The sequence below is a fragment of the Schistocerca piceifrons genome, chromosome 8 (assembly GCF_021461385.2).
Source record: "Schistocerca piceifrons isolate TAMUIC-IGC-003096 chromosome 8, iqSchPice1.1, whole genome shotgun sequence".
NCBI lineage: Eukaryota > Metazoa > Arthropoda > Insecta > Orthoptera > Acrididae > Schistocerca > Schistocerca piceifrons.
Genome location: NC_060145.1, coordinates 155,762,148 through 155,785,059, shown reverse-complemented (window position 1 = coordinate 155,785,059; position 22,912 = coordinate 155,762,148). Strand labels below are relative to the sequence as shown.

General features: G+C 42.4%; 1 protein-coding gene across 1 annotated transcript in view; it reads left to right on the top strand.

Moving 5' to 3' along the window:
* Positions 1 to 16,909, top strand: part of LOC124712149 (UDP-glycosyltransferase UGT5-like) — a 60,946-nt gene extending 44,037 nt beyond the window's left edge. The window contains exons 5-7 of the mRNA XM_047242446.1: positions 6,681 to 6,903; positions 9,466 to 9,685; positions 16,597 to 16,909. Coding sequence (XP_047098402.1) covers positions 6,681 to 6,903; positions 9,466 to 9,685; positions 16,597 to 16,909 — 756 coding nt within the window. The remainder of the gene's footprint in view (positions 1 to 6,680; positions 6,904 to 9,465; positions 9,686 to 16,596) is intronic.
* The last annotated feature ends 6,003 nt before the right edge of the window (positions 16,910 to 22,912 follow it).

Sequence of the window (22,912 nt, the reverse complement as noted above, 5' to 3'; positions counted from 1 at the left end):
TGGTAATTCCAAAAGGAACTGACAACAGATACACTATTTAAAAGTTTTGAAACAGAATTACAAGAAGCTGAAAATGAATGCTTAAGCCAAAGTAAATGGTTCAAATGGCTCTAAGCACTATGGGACTTATAATCTGAGGTCATCAGTCCCCTAGACTTAGAACTACTTGAACCTAACGAACCTATGGACATCACACACATCCATGCCCGAGGCAGGATTCGAAACTGCGACCGTAGCACCAGTGCGGTTCCGGACTGAAGCGCCTAGAACCGCTTGGCCACAGCGATCGGCGCCAAAGTACAGCACAGCACAGACCAGGCATCACACACTAGCTCACTTCAACTCAGACTCTAGGAAATACGTTACAGATTTCAAACGAGTGTTTGACGAAGGCAGAGTAAACATAAGGCAAGAGACCCACGAGTGCTTTAAAGTTAACGGACAATAATTGGAGAGACGAATGTTTTGTAACAGTTTCAACACATACACATTCAGATACACATACAAATTTAAAGAATCAAAATTTACACTTAGACGGGTAATGATGCAACTGGAATTGAGCAAAATATGAGCTCTTTTACAGCTGTCTTAAGAATGACGAGGGCGTGTTTCGATTACCGGGGAAGGTGGTCCATATCAGAAACACAGACCAAAATAACGGTCACTAGCGAAAGCTATTTAAAGCCACAGGTGAGAACCCAAACCAAATTCCAGTGACGAGGGATTAGTAAAGGCACAGGGGTTTTCGGAACCGCATACAACAATCACACGCAAGAAAGATTCCAACGATTTATTTCAATGTGACACCTGGGAGAAATAAGAAATTATGGCAGCAGAAATGCGAACTGTGCTGACTAAGGAGACCCAACTTGCACGAAGATAGAGGGAAGCAGCGGTTCTTCAAACGGCGTAGGTACGCTCTTCACGAGGAGCGATCGCCAACCACAACACGGCGATCGAGCTCCGTGTTCATCGAGCGACCCCTGTTAACATGAGGAACAGCCAGCGAGACAACATACAGCAGACGGTCGCATGTGCAAGTGTGCGCCTTAAAGAGCTGCAAGGCTGCGCCCCTGTAGGAAACGAAGAAAGCCCTCACTAACTAACATGAACCAGAGAAGTTCAACGCGCGGCTAGAATCGATATAAGCATACACACGGATAACAAAGAGTATACATCAGATCTGAAACTCAGTACGTGAGCAAAACTTTAATTCTCGACAGAAATGGCGATATCTAAAACACCCTGAAAGATAAACGAAGGCTTACGAGGAAAGCTTTTGGCCCAGAAGAAACGGGGGACAGATACAGACTGGAATCCCGTAAAACAAAAGATAAGTTATCAAACCTGGTAGCAGACATTACAAAACAAGTATTAAAATTTTATGGGCATAGTCAAAGACGCCCAAAAATGAGTCTTACACACAATGTTGTGACATATGTAGGAAAATTAAAGAATACATCATGTATGTAGCAAGCTAAAGAAGACCTCAAGTGGGCACAGATATAAGTTTGGGAACTAGTAGACAATAATGCGTACAGTCAACAGTTGAGTAGTAGAACTAAGTGCTTAAAAACGAAAAACAGCTCACACAGAGAGAATGAGAGCCGCATGGAAAATAAGGAAAATGAATATAACGGCACAGCATGGACCATAAGCAAATTATAACAATAATGACAATAATAATAATAATAATAGTAACAATAACAATACTAATAACAACAATACGTATTCTAAGTTATGAATCAAAGTCTGAACGCTCGTCTTTATAAAGCAAGATAACTGATTAACGTTAATCTCAAAAACCTTAACTGCTGATATAACAATCACGAAATAAATCCATGGAAAACGATATGGATGCAGAAAAATTACACACATCTGTATACGAATAACAGAATATGCAGCTTTTATAACATTGAAACTGGATTATAATCATCATCAGTTATACGACATCAATCGGAGGACAAAGGCCTCCTCTAGAATCTTCCATGTATTGCATCTTAAGTGATACGCACTGTCCAGTCCACTTTAATATGACCACCTGTAAAAAGCCTGAATAACCACCTTCTGCCGCTCGGACTCCTATAAGACATGCAGGAAGAGAGTGAAGCGGATGTTACGCCACGCCGACTTCAGCGCCTTGGTCGGCTGCGCTATGTTTCTCGGTTGAGGGTCCATGGCACGAACAACAGGCTCGAGATGGTCCCACAGATTCGCGATGGAGTTTACATTCGGGCGGTTTGGTGAGCAGGGGAGTGCGCTAAACTCATTCTGGTGCTCTTGAATCCACACGCGTGCACTGCAAGCCGGGTGACATATTGCACTGTCCTACCGTAGATGCCACTGTGCCGGCGGAAAACAAAATGCGTGTGCGGGTGGACATGGTCCATAATGATAGATACATATTTGTTTCGATCCAATGTGTCTTGCAGAATGACAAGATCGTCCCACGGAATGCCATGAAAACATTCCCCAAACCATAACGCTTCCATCTCCGGCCTGCACCCTTTCGACACTTGTTGCAGGGTGTTTCCTCTCGGACGTTTCACGCTGAAGGAGCATAAGACGTGGTACATCTGAAAATTCCACATGTCGCCACTCAGTGGAAGTCCAGTTGCTATATTGGAAGTGCAAATTTCAGCCTTCGTCACTGATAAATAGCAGTCAGCATGAGTGCATGAAACAGGCGCCTGCTATGAAGGCCCATGCATACCAACATTCGTTAAACGGTCATTAAGGTGGCACTGTTACTCGCTCCTTGTTTCGTCTGGGCTATTAGTTGCCCAACAGTTGCACGTCTACTCGCCCGTATCAATCTCTGCAACCACTGACATCTACGGCCTGTGGTTCACCGCAATTGCGTCGGCGCCGGTGCTGGAAAGCGCCACTCTGTCGTGCAAGGGATGGTTTAACCATGTGCATGAAGCCATGATCCGTTTCAGAAATGCCTCCACAGTTGGTCCGGAATCCATCGCCTCTTGGACGTAAGATAAATTTCTCTGTTTCCGATTTACAACAGTGACTGCACTGTTCCCTGCGTCTCCTCGACACCCTTTATACGCCTTCCACTGTCTCCTGCCGTTCGTGGGTTGTTACTGTACGATGACGTCAAACATATGCGGTTGTCACATTAATGTGACTGGACTCTGTACAATTATACTATCAGTGCATGATTTCTAACATCGTCTACCATCTCAGGCTTTTCATGTCTCTAGAAAATAAACAAAAAAGTCCCACAGTCTGTCTACTACCGATTCCACTCGCAACATGTTCGCTCCAGCTCCATTTGGATTTTCCTTGCAAACGTAATTACGTGATCCAGACAAGTCTGTTGAACGAGCCGTTTTTTTTTTTCTTTTCATAACAAATCTCAAAACGCACCCTTTCATTACTTCCTCATTATTCCTTGGTTTGTGAATCGCTTTCTTATTGAAAATCCACATATCATTGCCATAAGCCGGGCTGGTAACATACACAATTATTTTTTTTCTTTTCGGTAATTTACATTTGAATGTTCGTTTTGAAAAGTCAATTAAGATTAGCAAAAGTACTCTAAGCCATTTCTCCCCGCTGTTTACTTCTTTTGTCACCCATCCAATCGTTGTCTTCGCTGTTCTAAACATAAAACTCCTTACTTGGTTCCATGACGTCATTATTACTATGTGTCGCTATCTTTTTAATGTGCTGATCATTCGTTACACCAAAAGGGACTAATTATATATTACATTATTCAGAAATATGTGTCCGTAGGGTGACGTGTTTTGATTCTCGTTCATTCATTTCCCTCTTTTAGAAAGGCGTACAAACGGATATTTTCTGCAAAGTGCACTGTCATATTTTCTCTCTAGCATCAATCTCTGCTGTGATGAAATTTCATAGAGGGGTGGTCGTTTTTCAAAACAGTAAATTACCATTTAATCTTCGTCCGTGTTAACTTGAATTGTCGGTAATGATAGTGATTGTTTGAACGCAACATACGTGTGTGTTTAGCTGACACCAATGAAGACTGCAGTCTAAAAACCATAAGCATTTTTTGGCAGATTTCAGTCCACTGCTGGATATAGGGCTCCTCCATATGTTTCCATTGTCTTCGATTTTGCGCCATCTAATACCACCGTGTTCCTGCCACCAACTGCACGTCATCAAGCCATCTCTTCTGGAGTCTTTCAGTGAATGTCTTGCGGTGCCATGGTTTCCAGTGGATATTTATAGCGGTCCACCTGCTGTGACCTTTCTGAGATATGTGTCCGACCCACTGTTACGTCAGTCCTGTAATTCTCTGTAGTACATGTATTACTTCTGTTCTTCCTCTAATGTCCTTTGACAGAATCCTATCCCTGAGGCTGATTCCTACTATCTGGCGCTCTGTAGCGTGTTGTGTGCGGTTTGGTTTACGAGCTCTTCCATTTATCGGAATCACAGTTTCCAGAGCGTTGGTTATAACTGACAATACGGACATGGTACAAACATTAGCATTCAAGTTATTTGGGAATACTTGTTTATCTGGATGAATCTTCCATAATGCTGTCGAGTCCCTGTTTCGCGACGAATTTCTGTATTGATTGTTTCTCCACAGTTTAATCTTGCGTCCAAGGCAGATGTATTCATCAACAGCTTTCATACACTGGTTTCCTACTAAAAGTGGTTACTTTTTTGGGCACAGAATTTTTGTTTTACTGTTGTTCAATTCCAATCCAGTCTCTGCGGAGGTAAGATTTAGTTCTAGTATTGTATTCTGTAGTCCTTTCAAATATTCACTTACGAGCAGAATATCATCGGCAAAGAGCAGATGGTTCAGATGTGAGCCACTGATTTAGATATGAGCCACTGATTTTTGTTCCTCTGTTAATCCAGTCTGTTGATCTGAATATGTCTTCCAATACAAGGATGAACAGTTTACGAGAAGTCTCGATAAGACGTTTCTTTTCTCAGCAAATCTTCTGAGCATATAATTTGCCGAAAACACAAGATTTTGTCCAAGATTTGGTTTTTGGTGACTTTCGGTACATGTTAGAAGTGTTGCTAGATAAACGAGATGGTCAGCTAAAGTTGTTTCTTGTAATATTCTAATCGTATGACATTCTGCTTTGTTCCGAATTAGTTGCACACTTCTCCTATTTAAGGGAACCCCGCCGTGAGTGTATTTTCTATGGTTGACAGTACCATCGTTAGTACATTTCTCAAAAACTGCTTATTCAAATCAAAGCAAATTAGAAAGGACGTAAGCTGTCACATCTTCCTCAAAGTATATTACTTACACGATAGTAGAATCATTATTACAGCAGAAATTCACAGAAAAGTAAGTGACCTTAACATCGGCATTTAAAAAGAAATTACATTGAAATTTTTGTCATACGTGCCACTGTATTGCTGTAATTATAGTACAATTCAATGAAAGTGGTGTAATAAATATCTGTACCACGTTTCACTAAAGGAGACGTAGTAACTTCAGGAAAAAATGTACATAAAGCTAAAAATTTCTTACTTTTAGAAAAATACGTTTAACTTTTTGAGACGATATGTTCAACCTACATAAAACGTTGTAGCTCACTAGATCCATAGCTGTCATCGTTGCGGTTTACTGCATCCTCTAGCTTATGACTGCAGGCCCTCTTTGAATTCTGACATCTTTGTTCATGCGTAGGGAGCTGACCTTCAGCAGGTCAATTGACAGAAGTGCTTTCTTTACTTTCTCTCCATGTTCGATGCCGATATTACTGAAGAGTTTCAGCCTACTGCCCGACCCGTCATTTAGAAACAACTCTGCATCCATGACACCAGTTTTTAGGGTTTCGAAGCCCACAAATATTGTTTTAGAAAAGTATTTCACGCAAGTTTAGTGAAGCTTTCATTGAAATTTTGAATTTACGCATAGATGCATTTAGCAAGTAACATTTAGCTAGCTACGTCCCAAGAGATAGGTTTTATAACACTTTGCTATTGACATTGATAAAAGGTGATTGTGTCCATGTACTGTACATCGCCAGTTGTACCAATTGTCTGATACTTGCACTGTATCTCAGGCTCCTTTGGACAACGAGAATGTCAGAGTTTGTCATTTTTAGCAGTTCTGTGAAAGAAGATTGTCCAAACAGTTTTTCTCATTTCTTCTAAAATGTTACTGTTTTTGCATATTATACTTCGCATATTTTCGATCTATAGAGATAAAACACGAGTATAAACACAATAAGATTACTTCTAGAAATCAAGCATTTCATTCAAACCATTACGATGAGTAAAACATAAACAGAACGCTTATTTGGTGTTCAACTCTTACCCACTCTTGTGTAGCACTACGGTGACAACTTTAAGAGCAGTTGTCAAACAATAAATAGAGTGAAGGCAGAGATAGTATGCTGCACCCGGGAGAAAAACAGCTTAAGTGACAGAAGGGAGAGTACCGTAGTTTAGAAAATGCTCTCTCTTTCCTGTAAGTCAAACATACAATAATCATACACATTCTCGTTCAGGGAGAACTGGAGTATAACTTAACACAATTTTAAAAAAAAATCCGTATTACGACGAATTTTCACTTATTGGTTCCCTTAAGACAATGCCATGTGGTATGCATGTAACTAATTACAAAATAATTAAACCATAGCTGTTACTGAATGACTAAACGCTTACACTCTAGATATTATATAACAAAACAACTGAAGTAAATAACGTTTAATTTTCAGAATTTACAAGAATTTCTTGATAGTGCAACGGATGGTGCAATATTGTTCAGCCTGGGGTCCAACATCAAAAGCTCTCAAATGCCTGACGAGAAGCGGGCGGCTTTTCTGACAGCCTTCTCCCAGCTCAAGCAGAGAGTTCTGTGGAAGTGGGAAACCGAAGACCTCCCGGGGAAGCCAGAGAACTTAAAAGTGTCCAAGTGGTTGCCGCAGTCAGATATACTGGGTAAGTGTGAAAAGCTGCTATCACGTTATTTATTTAACCCGTGAGTGCGTAGCAAGATGTGACTCTCGTACCGATTCGCTAAAAATACTCCATTTTGTATGACATTTGAACCATGAATTGAAAACAACGCGACCTGACTACTGTTAATGAAATATGATGTAGTAAGCAAACTATCATACCGGAACAGAACATACAAAGTGTAATAAAATGATATGGTCAGACTTTCAGTAGACATTCCTCACATGTAGCGGAAGAAAATACATTAAGTGGACATGGATCCGGAAACTCTTTATTTCCATGTTAGAGAACAGTGGCACTACCTTTACCAGCAGGAAGATCTAAAAGATCATTATCTTCCCTTAATGACCGAATGGCCATCCTTTCACTGGAAGAAATGTTACTCTGCGGTGGCGGTGCACGACGAAGATGATGAGAAACTTCCTGTCTAATTTCCTGTGACACATCTTCAGGAAAGCGAACAACGGCCTGCTCAACAGCGCTAATAAAATCAATAGTAGGCAGGTTCCCTGGTGTAGGAAGAAAGTTCATACCTTTCTCCAAAACCGACAAAGTAGCATCATCCAGTTACTTGTCAGTTAAATTAATAACAGTCCGAAGACTAGTAATGTCATCGGATGTGGATGGTTGTTGGCGAAGTCGAAGAAATTTCGAAGATTGTATCTTAATAGTGTTCTTCTGCCTAGAATCCGAATAGGCCCACGAATCTTCATCAACCCACTTCCAGGATGCGGGAAACAGACGAGAATAAAGTTCTAAATGCAAGAAATACAATGCTTTGGATATCAGATCAAACTGTTGACATGTGAAACGAATTCTCTCCCGTACTAACGTCACACTAGCATGTTTCTTGATCCTTTTTGCCATTATACTATCAATAAAGTGAGAAAATTTAGCAACTTTTAGAACAATACCTTCATCACGGTATCTCAATAAAAGTACAAGTGAACTCAGCAACTTCCCTTTCTTCTTGCGAAATTTATCAAACTTCTCAACAAGAATGATCATCTCCACCCCGTAGAGGTTTCTGGTGTAATCCCGTAGATTTTCCCGGTGTGTTATATGATTATGTTCTTCACAGGTATGCTGACGGACATAATCGTCTTCAATACACGATATTTCAGCGATCCATCTGGCCGCCATCTTCAGTTGCCGGAACCGAATGAACATCAGAAACGGCGGCTCCTGGGATTGTGTACTCAAGGAATCCATCGAAATACGATTATCCGATGATATTATTAACAAGGATAGAGGTTTTCCTTCAAGCAAGATACGGAAGCCTATTTTATCTGATTAAAACCACGACGGTCTGGTTTTCGACCCGCCACATTTTAATCTGCGATTTATCACTTTCGCCAGTTTCCACCGCCGGCGGCGCTGCAATTGTTTGCTTCGCAGGGGGCAACACTTGCGCTCCCAGCGCAGGCGCAGTGGCCTGAACCCGGGCTATAAAGGAGCCGCCGTCTCTGATGTTCATTCAGTTCTGACGTGACTGTGTCTCAGCGATCGTACCTGAAGATGGCGGCTAGATCGATCGCCGAAATACCGTGTATTGAAGACGATTACATCCGGTAGCATAACCGTGAAGGACATAATCATAGTTTTTGGACTAATGGAAAGCCTATCTTCGTTCCTGCAAAAACATAATTTGCAAAACTCGGATGTAGTACCTCGCATGCTTCTATGTGCGACAGCGCCGAATTGTTCAGGTGAGAGAAGCTTTTCTTGTTTATAATGGGTAAAAACTTTTCTTAAATCCATCATAAGCTAAGAAAAGCAAAACAGCAAGCTCTTTTGTGCATAGAGTGAGAAATAATGTGCAAAATTTCGTACGACAATATAACTGATGACTCTGCGAATAGAAAATCGTGCGAAAAGGTATTGTAAAACTTCCATAACTTATTTAATTTCGTCGTCATCGGCAGCCGAAATGTTACCAGATAATTGAATGTATTGTTTATAAACAGTAAGTAAGCCAATAAAAATCATTTAGTTACGCTTACCGAGCGTACATTATTGTGTAAGTAGTTTTAATGCATACCGTACTCTGCCTTACTAGTAGTATATGATTGAGCTTTTATTAGCTCAGAAATATACCCAAAAACTATTTCTTGTGCAAGTCGATGGATTGTAAACAAAATGATCTAAGAAGTGATACACCGATGCCCTAGTTAACAATCATACTATTTACGGGGCAAAGGTGGTGTAATCAGGACAATACTGCCAAACCATAAAGTTTCAATTTCATTGACAAAAAAATTGTTAATTAATATGATTGTGAAGTAGGGTATCGAATTGTAGAGGACGATAGGGGTGGCAAAATTTGAGTAGCCTACACGTGACAAATGTGTAAATCCGCCACTGGTTATGGTACTAGGAAGACAGTTTACAACTGTTCGCTCTTATGTAATAACAAGTTTTCTTCCACAAAGGTCATTTTCGGCATAACTTGATGGATTATCAGTGTGTATTATGTTGGGCTAAATTTTTTATATGAGGCCACCAATGTTTTGAGGCCTAACACTGACGTGCTTTAAATTCCAGCTCACAAAAACCTGAAGCTGTTCATCACGCACGGTGGACTCGGCAGCACGCTGGAGGCCGTGCACCACGGAGTGCCCCTGATTGGAGTCCCCGTGTTCGCCGATCAGGACAGCAACATGATCAGGGCGGAGCAGCACGGCTACGCCTTGAGGCTTCAGTTCAGCAACATCACGGCTGACACTCTCCTTTGGGCGATCACGGAAGTACTTGATAATCCCAGGTAAGGAGGCGTCCGATGGTACTCATGTAGAACGGGAATATTCGTGAAATTCGCAAGGCAGTGTGTAGCCAGCCCCGTTATCAATAGATACTGCTCCGAGATCACAGATTATCTCAGCCCATGGGTTCCCGTTGATTCTCTGGAGGTTCCTTCTGATCATCAGCGCACGCAGATTCTCGTCTGGCCAAATACGATTTTTGCGCGAATTCACCCTTGTCCGCCGCGAGCGGACGTGCATTCGTCGGCGAATTGTATGGAAGTCGGGAAATATGGCTGAAGGGTGCAGTGCTGAAAATGCCGTTATACAAAGTGTACATTTTGCTAGTGGTTACCCAGTAGTGTTACCTGGATATTGACTTCACATGTCAATAACACGTGCGTCCAGTTGTGCACTATTTGGCGAGTGCTGACTAATACATCCTCTTATAAATGTTTTAACATGCTTTCCTTAAAGGGAAGTGGTGGGGCCGAGCGTTGACGACAGTCAACTGATTGGATACCTCCTCGTAGCCGCCAGAAATGCAGAGTAATAGATCCAGTGATCAGGAATTAAATTTCTCAGTACCATTCAGTATGGCTGTACATACAGTAAAATGTGATAAGCAGAGAAAACCCACTTTGCTATAAGTAGAAACAACAATTTGAGAAACAAATCAGGCGGAAAATATTTCATCTGTCTGGTACCTCTCAGTTTTCTCCAAATTGATGCGAATCTCGAATGCAGCAGAAAGTTTCATGACAGTGACGCAGTTCTGCTGTTACCACCTACATTTCCTCATGCACGCAGTTTTTCGATCACTTTGATACTTGCGCAGTGGTCGTAACGTTGTCAACAACGTTATTGCTCTGGTAAACAACGCGACAACCCAGTTATTAAGACGACAGAGGACTGTGGAAAGGCGAAGCACATGCGGAAGGAGCGTATTAGAAGCAATCTGTAGAATGACGTAGTTGACTGATGCGGATACCAAACAAGATGCTTGGACGCTATTCTTCTCAAACTTTGACGCATCATTCGCCCAAATGATACAACTACACACTGGAGTTTCCTCTCGAAAAATCTAGTTAGTCGTCCCACGCAACATACTAACCATTGTCGGAATAGTTCTCACGCTGTTCAATAAGAAATGATAGCGTACGTGAAAAATCCAATGTCAGAATTACACAACAGTAACTTTGGAAATTCAATAAGTATAAATCTGGAGTATTTATCTTCTTATGAACTGTATTGGCGTTCCACTAGCTGTAGCTTTTAGAGGACGCTGTTTCCAAATTGCTACTCAGCTATATCCAACACATGATCGACCGCAGAGACCAATGTGCAAGCTTGTGTTCGAAGAATATTTTCCACATGACTGGATATTGTCTTGCAGAGTTACCTGAAAATCTAGTTCTCTACAAGCTCAATAATACACATCTTCTTCATTTTAGCGAGCTTGCTGCGTTTCCATGACTTCCAGAGAGAATTCCATTATGTGAGCTTACGGTATACTGGACGAGACTGAAAAGTGGAATTATGATTTCCAAGCGGACAAGTAGCCATGAAGTTCTTAACGGAGTGAAATGGTTGGATTGAAAAATAACTTCCAAATTACTCCAAAGGAGTTCAATAAACTGAGTGAACCCAAATTCTATCGACAAAATTTCATGAGAGTTTTCCTTCCGGGCACCTGTGGTCTCCAGTGGCTTGTTACGGAGTGATCATTTAATAATGATTTACTCGGTTTGTTATCCCTATTAGTTTTGTTCCTGCAAAAATATTTTCAGAATAATCGAAAAGCTTGTCACCCACTTGCCCTAAACAACACAAAAGATATTTCTGCATCCCTTAAACTACGGTCACACAGACATAGCTACACTGTACAGGCACGTGGATCGGAATATTTAACGAGCGTGTGCCGCGCACCTATATCTGACGTGGCTGTGCCTGTTTTCCTCTCGGTGGTTACGTGTTTCTCGCTGCAACCACCAGCTACAAATAAAGTCCTGTAACTGCTTTATGCTATACTATACAACTTTATACAAAATATATCTACCGGACGATCAAAAAGTCAGTATAAATTTGAAAACTGAATAAACTATGGTATAAAGTAGACAGAGAGGTACAAATTGACACACATGCTTGGAATAACGTGGGGTTTCATTAGAACCAAAAAAATACAAACGTTCAAAAATGTCCGACAGATGGCGCTTCATCTGATCAGAATAGCAATAATTAGCATAACAAAGTAAGACAAAGCAAATATTATGTTCTTTACAGGAAGTGCTCAATATGTCCACCACATTCCTCAACAATAGCTGTAGTCGAGGAATAATGTTGTGAACAGCACTGTAAAGCATGTCCGGAGTTACGGTGAGGCACTGGTCTCTGATGTTGTCTTTCAGCATCCCTAGAGATGTCGGTCGATCACGATACACTTGTGACTTCAGGTAACCCCAAAGCCAATAATCGCACGGACTGAGGTCTGGGGACCTGGGAAGCCTAGCATGACGAAAGTGGCGGCTGAGCACACGATCACCACCAAACGACGCGCGCAAGAGATCTTTCACGCGTCTAGCAATACTCTGTTTTTTTTGGTTCTAACAAAATCCCATGTCATTCCAAGCATGTGTGTCAATTTTTACCTCTCTATCTACATTATTCCGTGGTTTGTTAAGTTTTCAAATTTATACTGAGTTTTTGATCACCCTGTATATATATTATACAGCTTTATACTATACTCTACAACTATAGGTTGGAGAGGCAAACACGTAATGAGGAGCACAAGTATCTAGCAATGCCCCGTGAATATTCTACCAGGAAACACGTAAAGATATGCTACATTGTTCAAAATATGTGTTAATAATGCAACAATGACAAAGTGTAAAAAATAGTTCAGCATCACAGATCTATCTGTAATACCTTACGTTAAGGACTTACTGTCAGTTAATGAGCTGCATGTTCCATATATCATTTTAACTACTTTTTTTTATCGAAATGATGTGGCATGAGTCAGCTTACAGGATAAGTGCACATGATCAGTTTTAACGTTAATGAACGTACCATCTTTCAACTCTTCTCTTGTAACTACGCTTGAGATCTAAGCTTTTAACAGTCGCTCTATATTTAAATAAAAACTCATCCATGGAATTGAAGGAATTCTCCAGGAGAAATGATTTTAGGTTAGATTTAAAAATTTGCTTTGTGACCTGTCAGACATTTTATGTCACTGGGCAAATAATGAAAAATTCGCTAATGGATTGCGTCACAACAATCTATCATAGTTTCAGAATAACAGTGATGTCCATACCTACAACACTAGAGGAAAAATTACATTTGTTACTCATTATTAAAACTGGCTGTGCCTCAGAAAGGAATATATTCCCTAATGGATTGCGTGGAGAACAGAGGTTTTCTTAGTACTTTAAAATGAACAAGAGTCTCGACCACGAGAGACGTTTATTTTCGTGGTTGCCAGTTTCTGTCAGTTACTGACCATCTTCATGGCTCATACCATGTTCGTAGGCGGTGGCGGTCAACGGAGCAGGCGTTACGAACTGCACTAACGTCAACTGATCGAGTGCCCGTAGTCAGCATTTGACATTAGTGGAGTTCTTAATGTCTGCCCCGTTCGCCGCCACCGCCCACCAACATGGTATGAGGTCTGAAGATGGCCAGCAACTGACTGAAACCGGTAAACACGAAAACAAACTTTCTTGCAGTCTATAGTACTTATATTCTTTTATGGTTTGATAGTGGTTTCGCCACGTGTTGAAGACATTCACCACAGCGCTCTTCGAACAGCCGACAAGTCGCTGAGTTTCCGAAATGGTCATGCCAATCGTCTGGACTTAGCACAATCTGCATTCTGCCAAACTCAGATAGATCGCGCATCTTCCCTGTTCTACACATGGGCAGCACGGTGACTGATACTATATGCAAAGTGTGTGTGTTTGACTAGCAGTCATTCCTCGCCAGGTGACGCTGCTATCGCCTGGACGGATTTATATCTATAAGCAGGTTGGTGATCATAATGTTATGGCTGATCAGTACATATTGAATAGAAAAATATATAGAGCTGGAGGGGAGGGTGTCCAGCTATTTTCATCAGTTCTGACGTTTGTAAGAAATGTGTGGAGCTACAGTTTGTTCCAGCAACCATGCGAAATAATACAGGACTCAATTTACAGCATAAAAACCTACGGTATACAGCACAGAAAATCAGCCAGTACCTACTCAGCATACCCCAACGTCTCGCCACATCTGCTAATTCCTAATGGTGTATTAGTTTCGGAACTTTCGTGGCTGCATCAAAAATTTACCAAGTTCATAGCCTGGAATGTTCTCCCAGCAGTAAACAGCCTGAGCTGTCCCAAATCATACAGCCTACGACTGATAACGCCAGTGATCATACTCAATACTGCGACCACACCTTCCTTTTTAATTCGGGACAGGCCATATTCTACCCCTCAGATGATGTATAACCTCTCCCCTTTAAGTGTGACGACAATATTCTTTCGAGTTGATAAGGTCCGGGAAATTCTCTCCTAGTTTGTGTTATAGACAGTTCTCTGTGGTCCAAGCCCACTGGTAACGTGACTATTCCCTCGTCCCGCTGCTCGCTACATGTTAGTCCTGATTCAACACCCTGCATCTTATCTGCCGCGGGTAGACACTACCGGCTGAGTTGAAGAAATGCATAAGCGTTAATATTGTACATGTCAGATGTAAATACACTACTGGACATTAAAATTGCTACACCACGAAGGTGACGTGTTACAGACGCGAAATTTAACCGACAGGAAGATGATGCTGTGATATGAAAATGTCCCTGAGTCAACTGATGGGGACGTTTGCAAGTCAACAACCATCTGCACGAACAGTTCAACGACGTTTGCAGCAGCATGGACTGGTCTCAGAGACCATGGCTGCAGTTACCCTTGACGCTGCATCACAGACAGGAGCGCCTCCGATGGTGTACTCGACGACGAACCTGGGTGCACGAATGGCAAAATGTCATTTTTTCGGATGAATCCAGGTTCTGTTTACAGCATCATGATGGTCGCATCCGTGTTTGGCGACATCGCGGTGAACGCACATTGGAAGCGTGTATTCGTCATCGCCATACTGGCGTATCACCCGGCGTAATGGTATGGGGTGCCATTGGTTACACGTCTCGGTCACCTGTTGTTCGCATTGACGGCACTTTGAACAGCCGACGTTACATTTCAGATGTGTTACGGCCCGTGGCTCAACCCTTCATTCGATCCCTGCGAAACCCTACATTTCAGGAGGATAATGCACGACCACATGTGAAAGGTGGCTACACTGAGTCACAGCGCCAGAGACTGCGCCAAAGAGTATTATTCAGCCGCCTCCACTGGCAGTGCTTGTTGAGAAGTCGTCGTGGAGAGCGCTTGTTGAGAAGTTGCAGTGGGCAGTAGGAATTCTGATGTAGCCGTGACTAGTTGTGAGCACGTTGTATGCAGTTGTTCTGATGGGCTAGACAGCCGATGCTGTTCGATTGCGGATGTTGTAATGATCAGAATGTATGTTTCGTCAATATATATGAAGGTAAAGAAAATTTTTTATTTATTTCAAATGTCCTAAGTAACAATGTCTCTTGGTGACAGGTTCAGTCAACAAAGCATCTGGCTTGTGTTCATGTATTAAAGTGTAATTCTGGTTTTTATGTGCAATTATAGTATTTTTGTTTTTTTTTAATTACTTCAGTGTAAATGGTGCTTAAAATACCTTGTCTTATTGAGGAAGAACCGTGCCAGATGTGTACGTTGAATCACACTTCCACACACAGAACAGTTACACTTGTGCTTTGTTGTTTCGTAGCTTTCGCAGTCTGACTGGATAGAATAACAACAAGAAGTGAAAGAAAACTTCCGTTAACACAATAAATTAATTAAGTCCCCAGCAACTATAAAACCTACGAAACAACAAAGCACAAGTGTAACTGTTCTGTGTGTGGAAGTGTGATTCAACGTACACATCTGGCACGGGTCTTCCTCAGTAAGACAAGGTATTTTAAGCACCATTTACACTGAAGTAATTAAAAAAACCAAAAATACTATAATTGCACATAAAAACCACAATTACACTCTAATACATGAACACAAGCCAGATGCTTTGTTGACTGAACCTGTCACCAAGAGACATTGTTACTTAGGACATTTGAAATAAAAAAAATTTTCTTTACCTTCATATATATTGACGAAACATACACTCTGATCATTACAACATCCGCAATCGAACAGCATCGGCTGTCTAGCCCATCAGAACAACTGCATACAACATGCTCACAACTAGTCACGGCTACATCAGAATTCCTACTGCCCACTGCAACTTCTCAACAAGCGCTCTCCACGACGACTTCTCAACAAGCACTGCCAGTGGAGGCGGCTGAATAATACTCTTTGGCGCAGTCTCTGGCGCTGTGACTCAGTGTAGCCACCTTTGACATGTTGCAGGTCCTGTACGGACCTTTCTGGATACAGATAATGTTCGACTGGTGCCCTGGCCAGCACATTCTCCAGATCTCTGACCAATTGAAAAGTCTGTTCAATGGTGGCCGAGCAACTGGCTCGTCACAATACGCCAGTCACTACTCTTGATGTACCGTGGTATCGTGTTGAAGCTGCATGGGCAGCTGTACCCGTACGCGCCATCCAAGGTCTGTTTGGCTCATTGCCCAGGCGTATCAAGGCCGTTGTTACGGCCAGAGGTGGTTGTTCTGGGTACTGATTTCTAAGGATCTATGCACCCAAATTGCGTGAAGATGTGATCACATGTCAGTTCTAGTATAATATATTTGTCCAATGAATACCCGTTTATCATCTGCATTTCTTCTTGGTGTAGCAATTTTAATGGGCAGTAGTGTGCAAACGAAATAAACTACCTGCAAACGGCGACACGGCAGGTACCGGCAGCAGGTGCAGCAGCTGTCGCGCGTGTTCCACGACCGGCCCCGGGCGCCGCTGGAGGAGGCGGTCTTCTGGACGGAGTACGTGGTGCGCCACGGCGGCGGCCCCCACCTGCGCTCTCCGGCGCTCCACCTCTCCTGGCACCAGGTCTGGCTGCTCGACGTGGTCGCTGCGGTGGTGGCGGCCGCCGTAGCAGTGCTGGCGCTACTAACACTGGCAGTGAAGGCTGCCACCGACAAGTTATCCAGCAAGAGACTGACAGCGGCTGTCCACAGAGCTGCCATCGTGGGTTCAAAGAAGCACATGTGACGACTTCTGTGATGTATCTCCTTTTTACAATAAAAGTGTCACAAAACATTCTGTTTGTACCTAGCAGTCCTATGAGTTTTTTCTCCTTTATTGTTATTACCCCCCCTCCCCCTCGCCGCATGTGAGCAGAGTGGTGGGTAGGCAGTAGCAGTGCAGTCCATCCGCTCTTCTGCCAGTAGACATTAGTCTCTAACATACACGCAACACAAAAGCACGGCGACATAGCTATCACGAATTTAAAAGCATAGTAAAAGGTCATGATAATACAAATAACTTACTGAACCATGAATTTACTTTCAAAACTTTTTCTTAAGAATTTACTTTATTTACTAGCGATTCGTCAAGAACATTAACACATTTAATCACACTATGTGTGCGTGGAAGTAGTTGTCAGGGAGTAACTGATGAAATAAAAACGAAATTGCCTTTAACAAATGGGAATTTTTTTCCTAAAAACATTTTTTTTAAGAAACAGATATAAAATTATAAGCAGAAAGCACCCTCTAAATATCATGTTACAATTTATTCAGGGGCAGAAAGAAACAAAATTTTTGAGTGTATGAGTTTTCTGGCTGAGAAACTTACCGCTCCCTTTTGACAAGGCCATAGTCACGACCGGTCACAACAACCCCGCCCCCGGTAGCTAAGTGGTTTACCTACCCTCTGTAACAAAAAAACTGAGTGAATGGATCAACAAAGAACCTAAATAGGTGTCATCGGACTTCCGCCTCGACCAAATTAAACGAACAATATAGAACAAAATGAGATCAACAAAAAAAAAAAAAGGTGGTCAGCGCTATAGGCTGTCAATGCTAAGGCCCGGGTTCGATTCCCAGCTGGGTCAGAGATTTTCTCCGCTCAGGGACTGGGTGTTGTGTTGTCCTAATCATCATCATTTCATCCCCATCGACGCGCAAGCCGCCGAAGTGGCGTCAAATCGAAAGAGTTGCACCAGGCGAGCGGTCTACCCGACGGGAGGCCCTCGTCACACGACATTATTATTACCTTAAAGTAAGTTTTAACAATTGACACTAGCACACAAACTATGTACCCCGTAGGAGGGATGGCAATAGTACAAAACACTAAAATTGAAAGATTAACTTGCCACCGAAGGTGCTACTTGATTTTAACTTCTAAGGAAAGCCTTACGGTGGAAGGGTGACAACTTTATATATTAAAATGACCATTTAAATAAAAGCCCATGAAATGCAATCTTACATAAAATTACACAAGGTTGGCCAAACATGCTCTACAGTACACATATACCGCCTCTCAAGATGATAGGCAAGATAAAAATATATTTCAGGAATTACGCCGTTACACTTCAAGCAATAAATTCGTTAACACACCGAATCCGACAAACACGGCAGAGGCAGCTATTAACGTACGGCAGATTGATAGGGAGATTACCGAACAACCCGAACCGCAGGTTGCTCTAACCCGCCCCTACTCCAGAAGGGAAAGTCGGACCACCCAATTCATAAATAACCACCTTCCCGCAGGTGGGCAAACGGAGAAGAATGGTGGAACGACCCCAAAACAAAGCGGCTGGTGACCTCACCAAGAAATCAAGTAGAATTTAACAAGTAAATGAAACAACATATCACCAATCACTTAACTTCTAATAAACTGCCATTTCTGGCGAAGACCTGGTGCCTCACCCCCAAAACTCTCTCCCGAACCGTCCGCTGCCAGCTGCTTCAACGGACGCAGGAAGGCGCGCCGATCTCCCGTCTCACGGCGTCGCAGTTCGCACCGGCCAGACCAATGTCGTGGGTTGACTCCTGTTGCTGTCGAGTCGGCCGCGTAGCCACTACCCCTCGCTACACGGCGCGGCCCACTGGACTCACGTGGCGACCTCACATGCGCCGACGCTCAAGGCACGGCCGCCTGTATTAGAGGCCGGAGTCGTCAAGCTGACAACGACGTAGCCTGTGACGTCAGTAGGCCGGCTAGCGCGACCAGCTAGGCCGAGACTAAAGTTTAGATTTCGTCGAATGGAGAAGACGAGTCAGATATAAATACGCAATCACTTTTTTTTTGTAGATTTGGTCCCTATAAATAAGACAGTAACCTAGAAAAGCTAATTTCTCGCAGTATTACGCCGACTTTACGTCGGTATTACGCATTTTATTCTCGTTTCCTTGCAACGGTGAACTTTTCAATAACTCACATGTTCTTCATATTATGACGTTTCTTACCCGAGATTTGGATATAAAAGTTCAGCAAACAATTTTGTGAGTTGCCTACTAACATTATTTGCAGACTTGCAATTATTTCAGTCTGTTATTTGGAATGTATAATGATATTCCTTCCTATATAAATGACAAACATGACAAACACCTTCTTGGAGGCTGCACCTTAATTAAATACGATGGTAACCCAGGGAATATTTTTGGCACAGCTTCTGGTAAAAGCTGGCCTTTCACGAGGAAACTCGTGACAGTTCCCATCAGAATCCCTGTAAATCTCCACTCTTGATACGTCACTTTCTTTAAAATGTTTAATGCAAACAACACTTCCATTTGATGGAGTCTAATCCTTTCTGGGGATATTTCTTGTCCATCGTTTTCTGTTTTCCTCTCCAGTAGGGAATCTGAACACTGAGATGTAACCCTCTTCATTGCTGGATTTGTAGTTGCTGTTGCAACCAGGAACACAACATTTTTCTGGCATCTGCAAATAGAAAGATGCATTAATTGCTAACATCTTAAATCAAAATACTATTATGTAAAAATAGCAAATGAGAATTTGAGTGGACTGGTTTTTTCTACTGCGTGGATATCACGAAACACAAGTCTACAATAGGATCAAATGTGTAGAAATATTCATAATATTAACACAAATTACTTAGGAAAATGGCTCTGAGCACTATGGGACTCAACTGCTGAAGTCATTAGTCCCCTAGAACTTAGAACTAGTTAAACCTGACTAACCTAAGGACATCACAAACATCCATGCCCGAGGCAGGATTTGAACCTGCGACCGTAGCGGTCTTGCGGTTCCAGACTGCAGCACCTTTAACCGCACGGCCACTTCGGCCGGCAAATCACTTAGGAGAAGATTCTGATACTAACCTTATGAATTCAAAACTTTATTTTCGAATTGTGTCTAGAATATAGTAGAACTTTTGTTGCAATTGTGTAGACGAAAGTCGTTCACGTAGCACACTTGCACATATACGTGTAAAATCACTACAAACTTCACAGAATTGTATACTTACATTGTGTTATATCTTCTACTGTAGTCACGACTACCTGCTATAATTTTTGCAGAGTCCAGTATAGCATAATTACACTGTAATGTCGGATAAAACAGACACCGCGAAAGTACGTAAACAACTGCTTCCGTTCGCTACCTCATAGCCACAGCCATGAGGTAGGCCTTAACGTAACGTTGCCACATTTCAGTCCTCCGGCCTCTAATACAGGCGGCCGTGCTCAAGGCGGACAAGTCACCTTGTATCTCAGTGCGCGACCGACCAACTCATAGCGCCCCTTAAATGCACGTGAACAGGCAATTTTTCCCCTTTCCCACCAGAGGGAGACACCAAAGCTGCGATTGCCACAGCGGCGCCACCGCCAGAAACGGAGGGCGACTGCTTCACACTACGCGCTGCGGCGCGCTCTTCAAAAGAGCAGTTTTTACCACGGCTCACTTACTGTCTTCATGAATGATTTAAAAACCCAGATAAAAATGCGGACAGACAGCACAGTTAAAAACACTTGAAAGACACTTGAAGAACGCTAAGCACTGGACAAACATCAAAACGACAGAAGAGACCCTGAACATTAAAAACAGATCACCGTGTACTTTAAGTGAAACTGGAAAAGGACTTCCCTTGGAAGATAGATTGCTGATGAAAAGGAAGGTAGGTCTGGAGGTAGATAGAAGAGTAGTGATGATGGGGACTGGAAAGAGGTGGTTACGAGACATGGGTGGCTGTTGGGAACAAGTAGAGAGGGTAAGGGGGCAGGGGGGGGGGGGTGATTCAAGGTGTACACTTGGGCAGAGTTCGTTGTCCAGGAGAGAGAGAGAGAGAGAGAGAGAGGGAGAGAGAGAGAGAGAGAGAGAGAGATGGTTGAAATTTTAAGTGGAAGACGACGTGGACGGTGTGCAGGTGGAAGGTTGGTGGGGTACGTACATAGACAGTCCTATGAATCTATATCTACATAAGGAGGGTCAGGGGAAAAACCAGGTAAGGCAGTTTATTTTTCAAAATCGAGTTATTGTAAGAACTCGATTCAGACTGATTATAGGCATCTGTTGAGGGGATAAAACTGAAAAAAAGGCCAAGTGAGTCCAGAGATAGTAGCAGTCAAAGTTTTGCTGTAAAAGGAAAGAACCAGGCAAGTCAATTTTTCAGGGGAAAGAAGCAGGCCAGCTAGTTGTGACTCATCCGGCCATGAGAGGGCAGAGCAAACAGAATTTCGATCCACGCTCCATCCCTCAGTAATAAGGACGCAAGGAAAAATAAATCGAAGGTGCAGCCTGCGTAGACTTTGCAAAAAATATACCCCTGCCAAATATAGCAACCAATGACTTGTTGTTTAATAGGGAACTTTCGATGTATTCGTTCAGTATCTCCGTTGTTGTAACAGACGAATTCTTTTTTATGTTCAACCTGCATCTATTGCGAAATAGCGCACAATGAACTGACGACGTTTCTTTTCACTCCGTCACTCTCGCCTTAGATGGAGACACCGAAGAATTCTTCGCTCAGTATCCCAGGAGGAATGGTCAATATTTAGTGATATGACAGAGACGGTCATTCGAATCGGCAAAGTGTAGTAGACATGGGCTCTAAAATACATAAGAGTATGAGCACTTCTTCACCTTCAATAATGTGAAACAATTATCTTCTACTGCAAAATCTTTGCTTTCCGTGTTTTGGGGGAATATACCACGGACCAAAATAAGAAACTAATAAACTTGGCTGGTTAAGAACTATGAGCACTTATTCAGTAGAAGAGGTTTGTTTCACATAGCGGAGACGAACCATTGCTCATAGCTCTTAAGGTAGGCACTTTAGAGCCCATGTTTACTGGAGAGTTTTCTTGTTTTGGTCCACGTCATTATCTCTTAAACAATGGAAAGCAGAGGGCTTGCAGTAGATGATCTTTGTTCCGTAATAGTAGATCTTAAGGTATACTTTCCATAGTCGATGGTTACAGACTTCTTTGCTTCGATAATCGTACCTGTCATATTGCTGATTATTGATCATTCCTCATGCGACATTCTGTATATTTTGTAATTCTAGTGCTGGTCAAAATAAAAATTTACCGCCTTCCACGTCATTCGTTGTACGACTCTCAATGAAATTAGTGGTGTGAAGGTGACAAAAATCACATTGCCCTTGCGTGGTGCGATAAAAATACCGGATTAGGGAATGCAAAGACACTGATGGTAATACCTGAAGATTCCAAGGAATTGATCGGATCATCCAGATGTACGTAAGCCATCTCTTCTGACTGTGGTCACTTTTAATCAAGCTATGGAATTCATTCTTCGAATCAAAGTATGCTGCAAAATTCCGTTTGAAAACTCAGCTTATTAAGATAATATCGTCTAAATCCAGCCACTGTCGAGTGCTGAAATACCAAACGACTTATCTGGGATGAACGGAAACTGGCATCGTCCTGACACCTTGACAATGTCAAACCTTTGATGGGTTGCCTGAATTGCCCATACCTGCTTATAATAGTATGTTTAACTTAAGAATTATGCACTTGTCTAATGAAAAATAGGTTTGCAGTTTTCTTCTGTTTGCTGTAATCAAATTCTAACAACTCCGTTCCTTATTCTGTTGCTCAATTTCCAGGCTAAAATACAAAGATGCGCAAAGGCTGAGTAAGGTCAGCTGCTCCCCCCCCCTCCCCCCCCCCCTCCCCTCCCAGCTAACTATACGTTTGCGCACTATCGCTGTATTATCACAACCAGGAATTCGTTTAGTCGTGATTTTTATGGAACTATTACGGTTCTTTCACTTGGCTTACCTGTTTC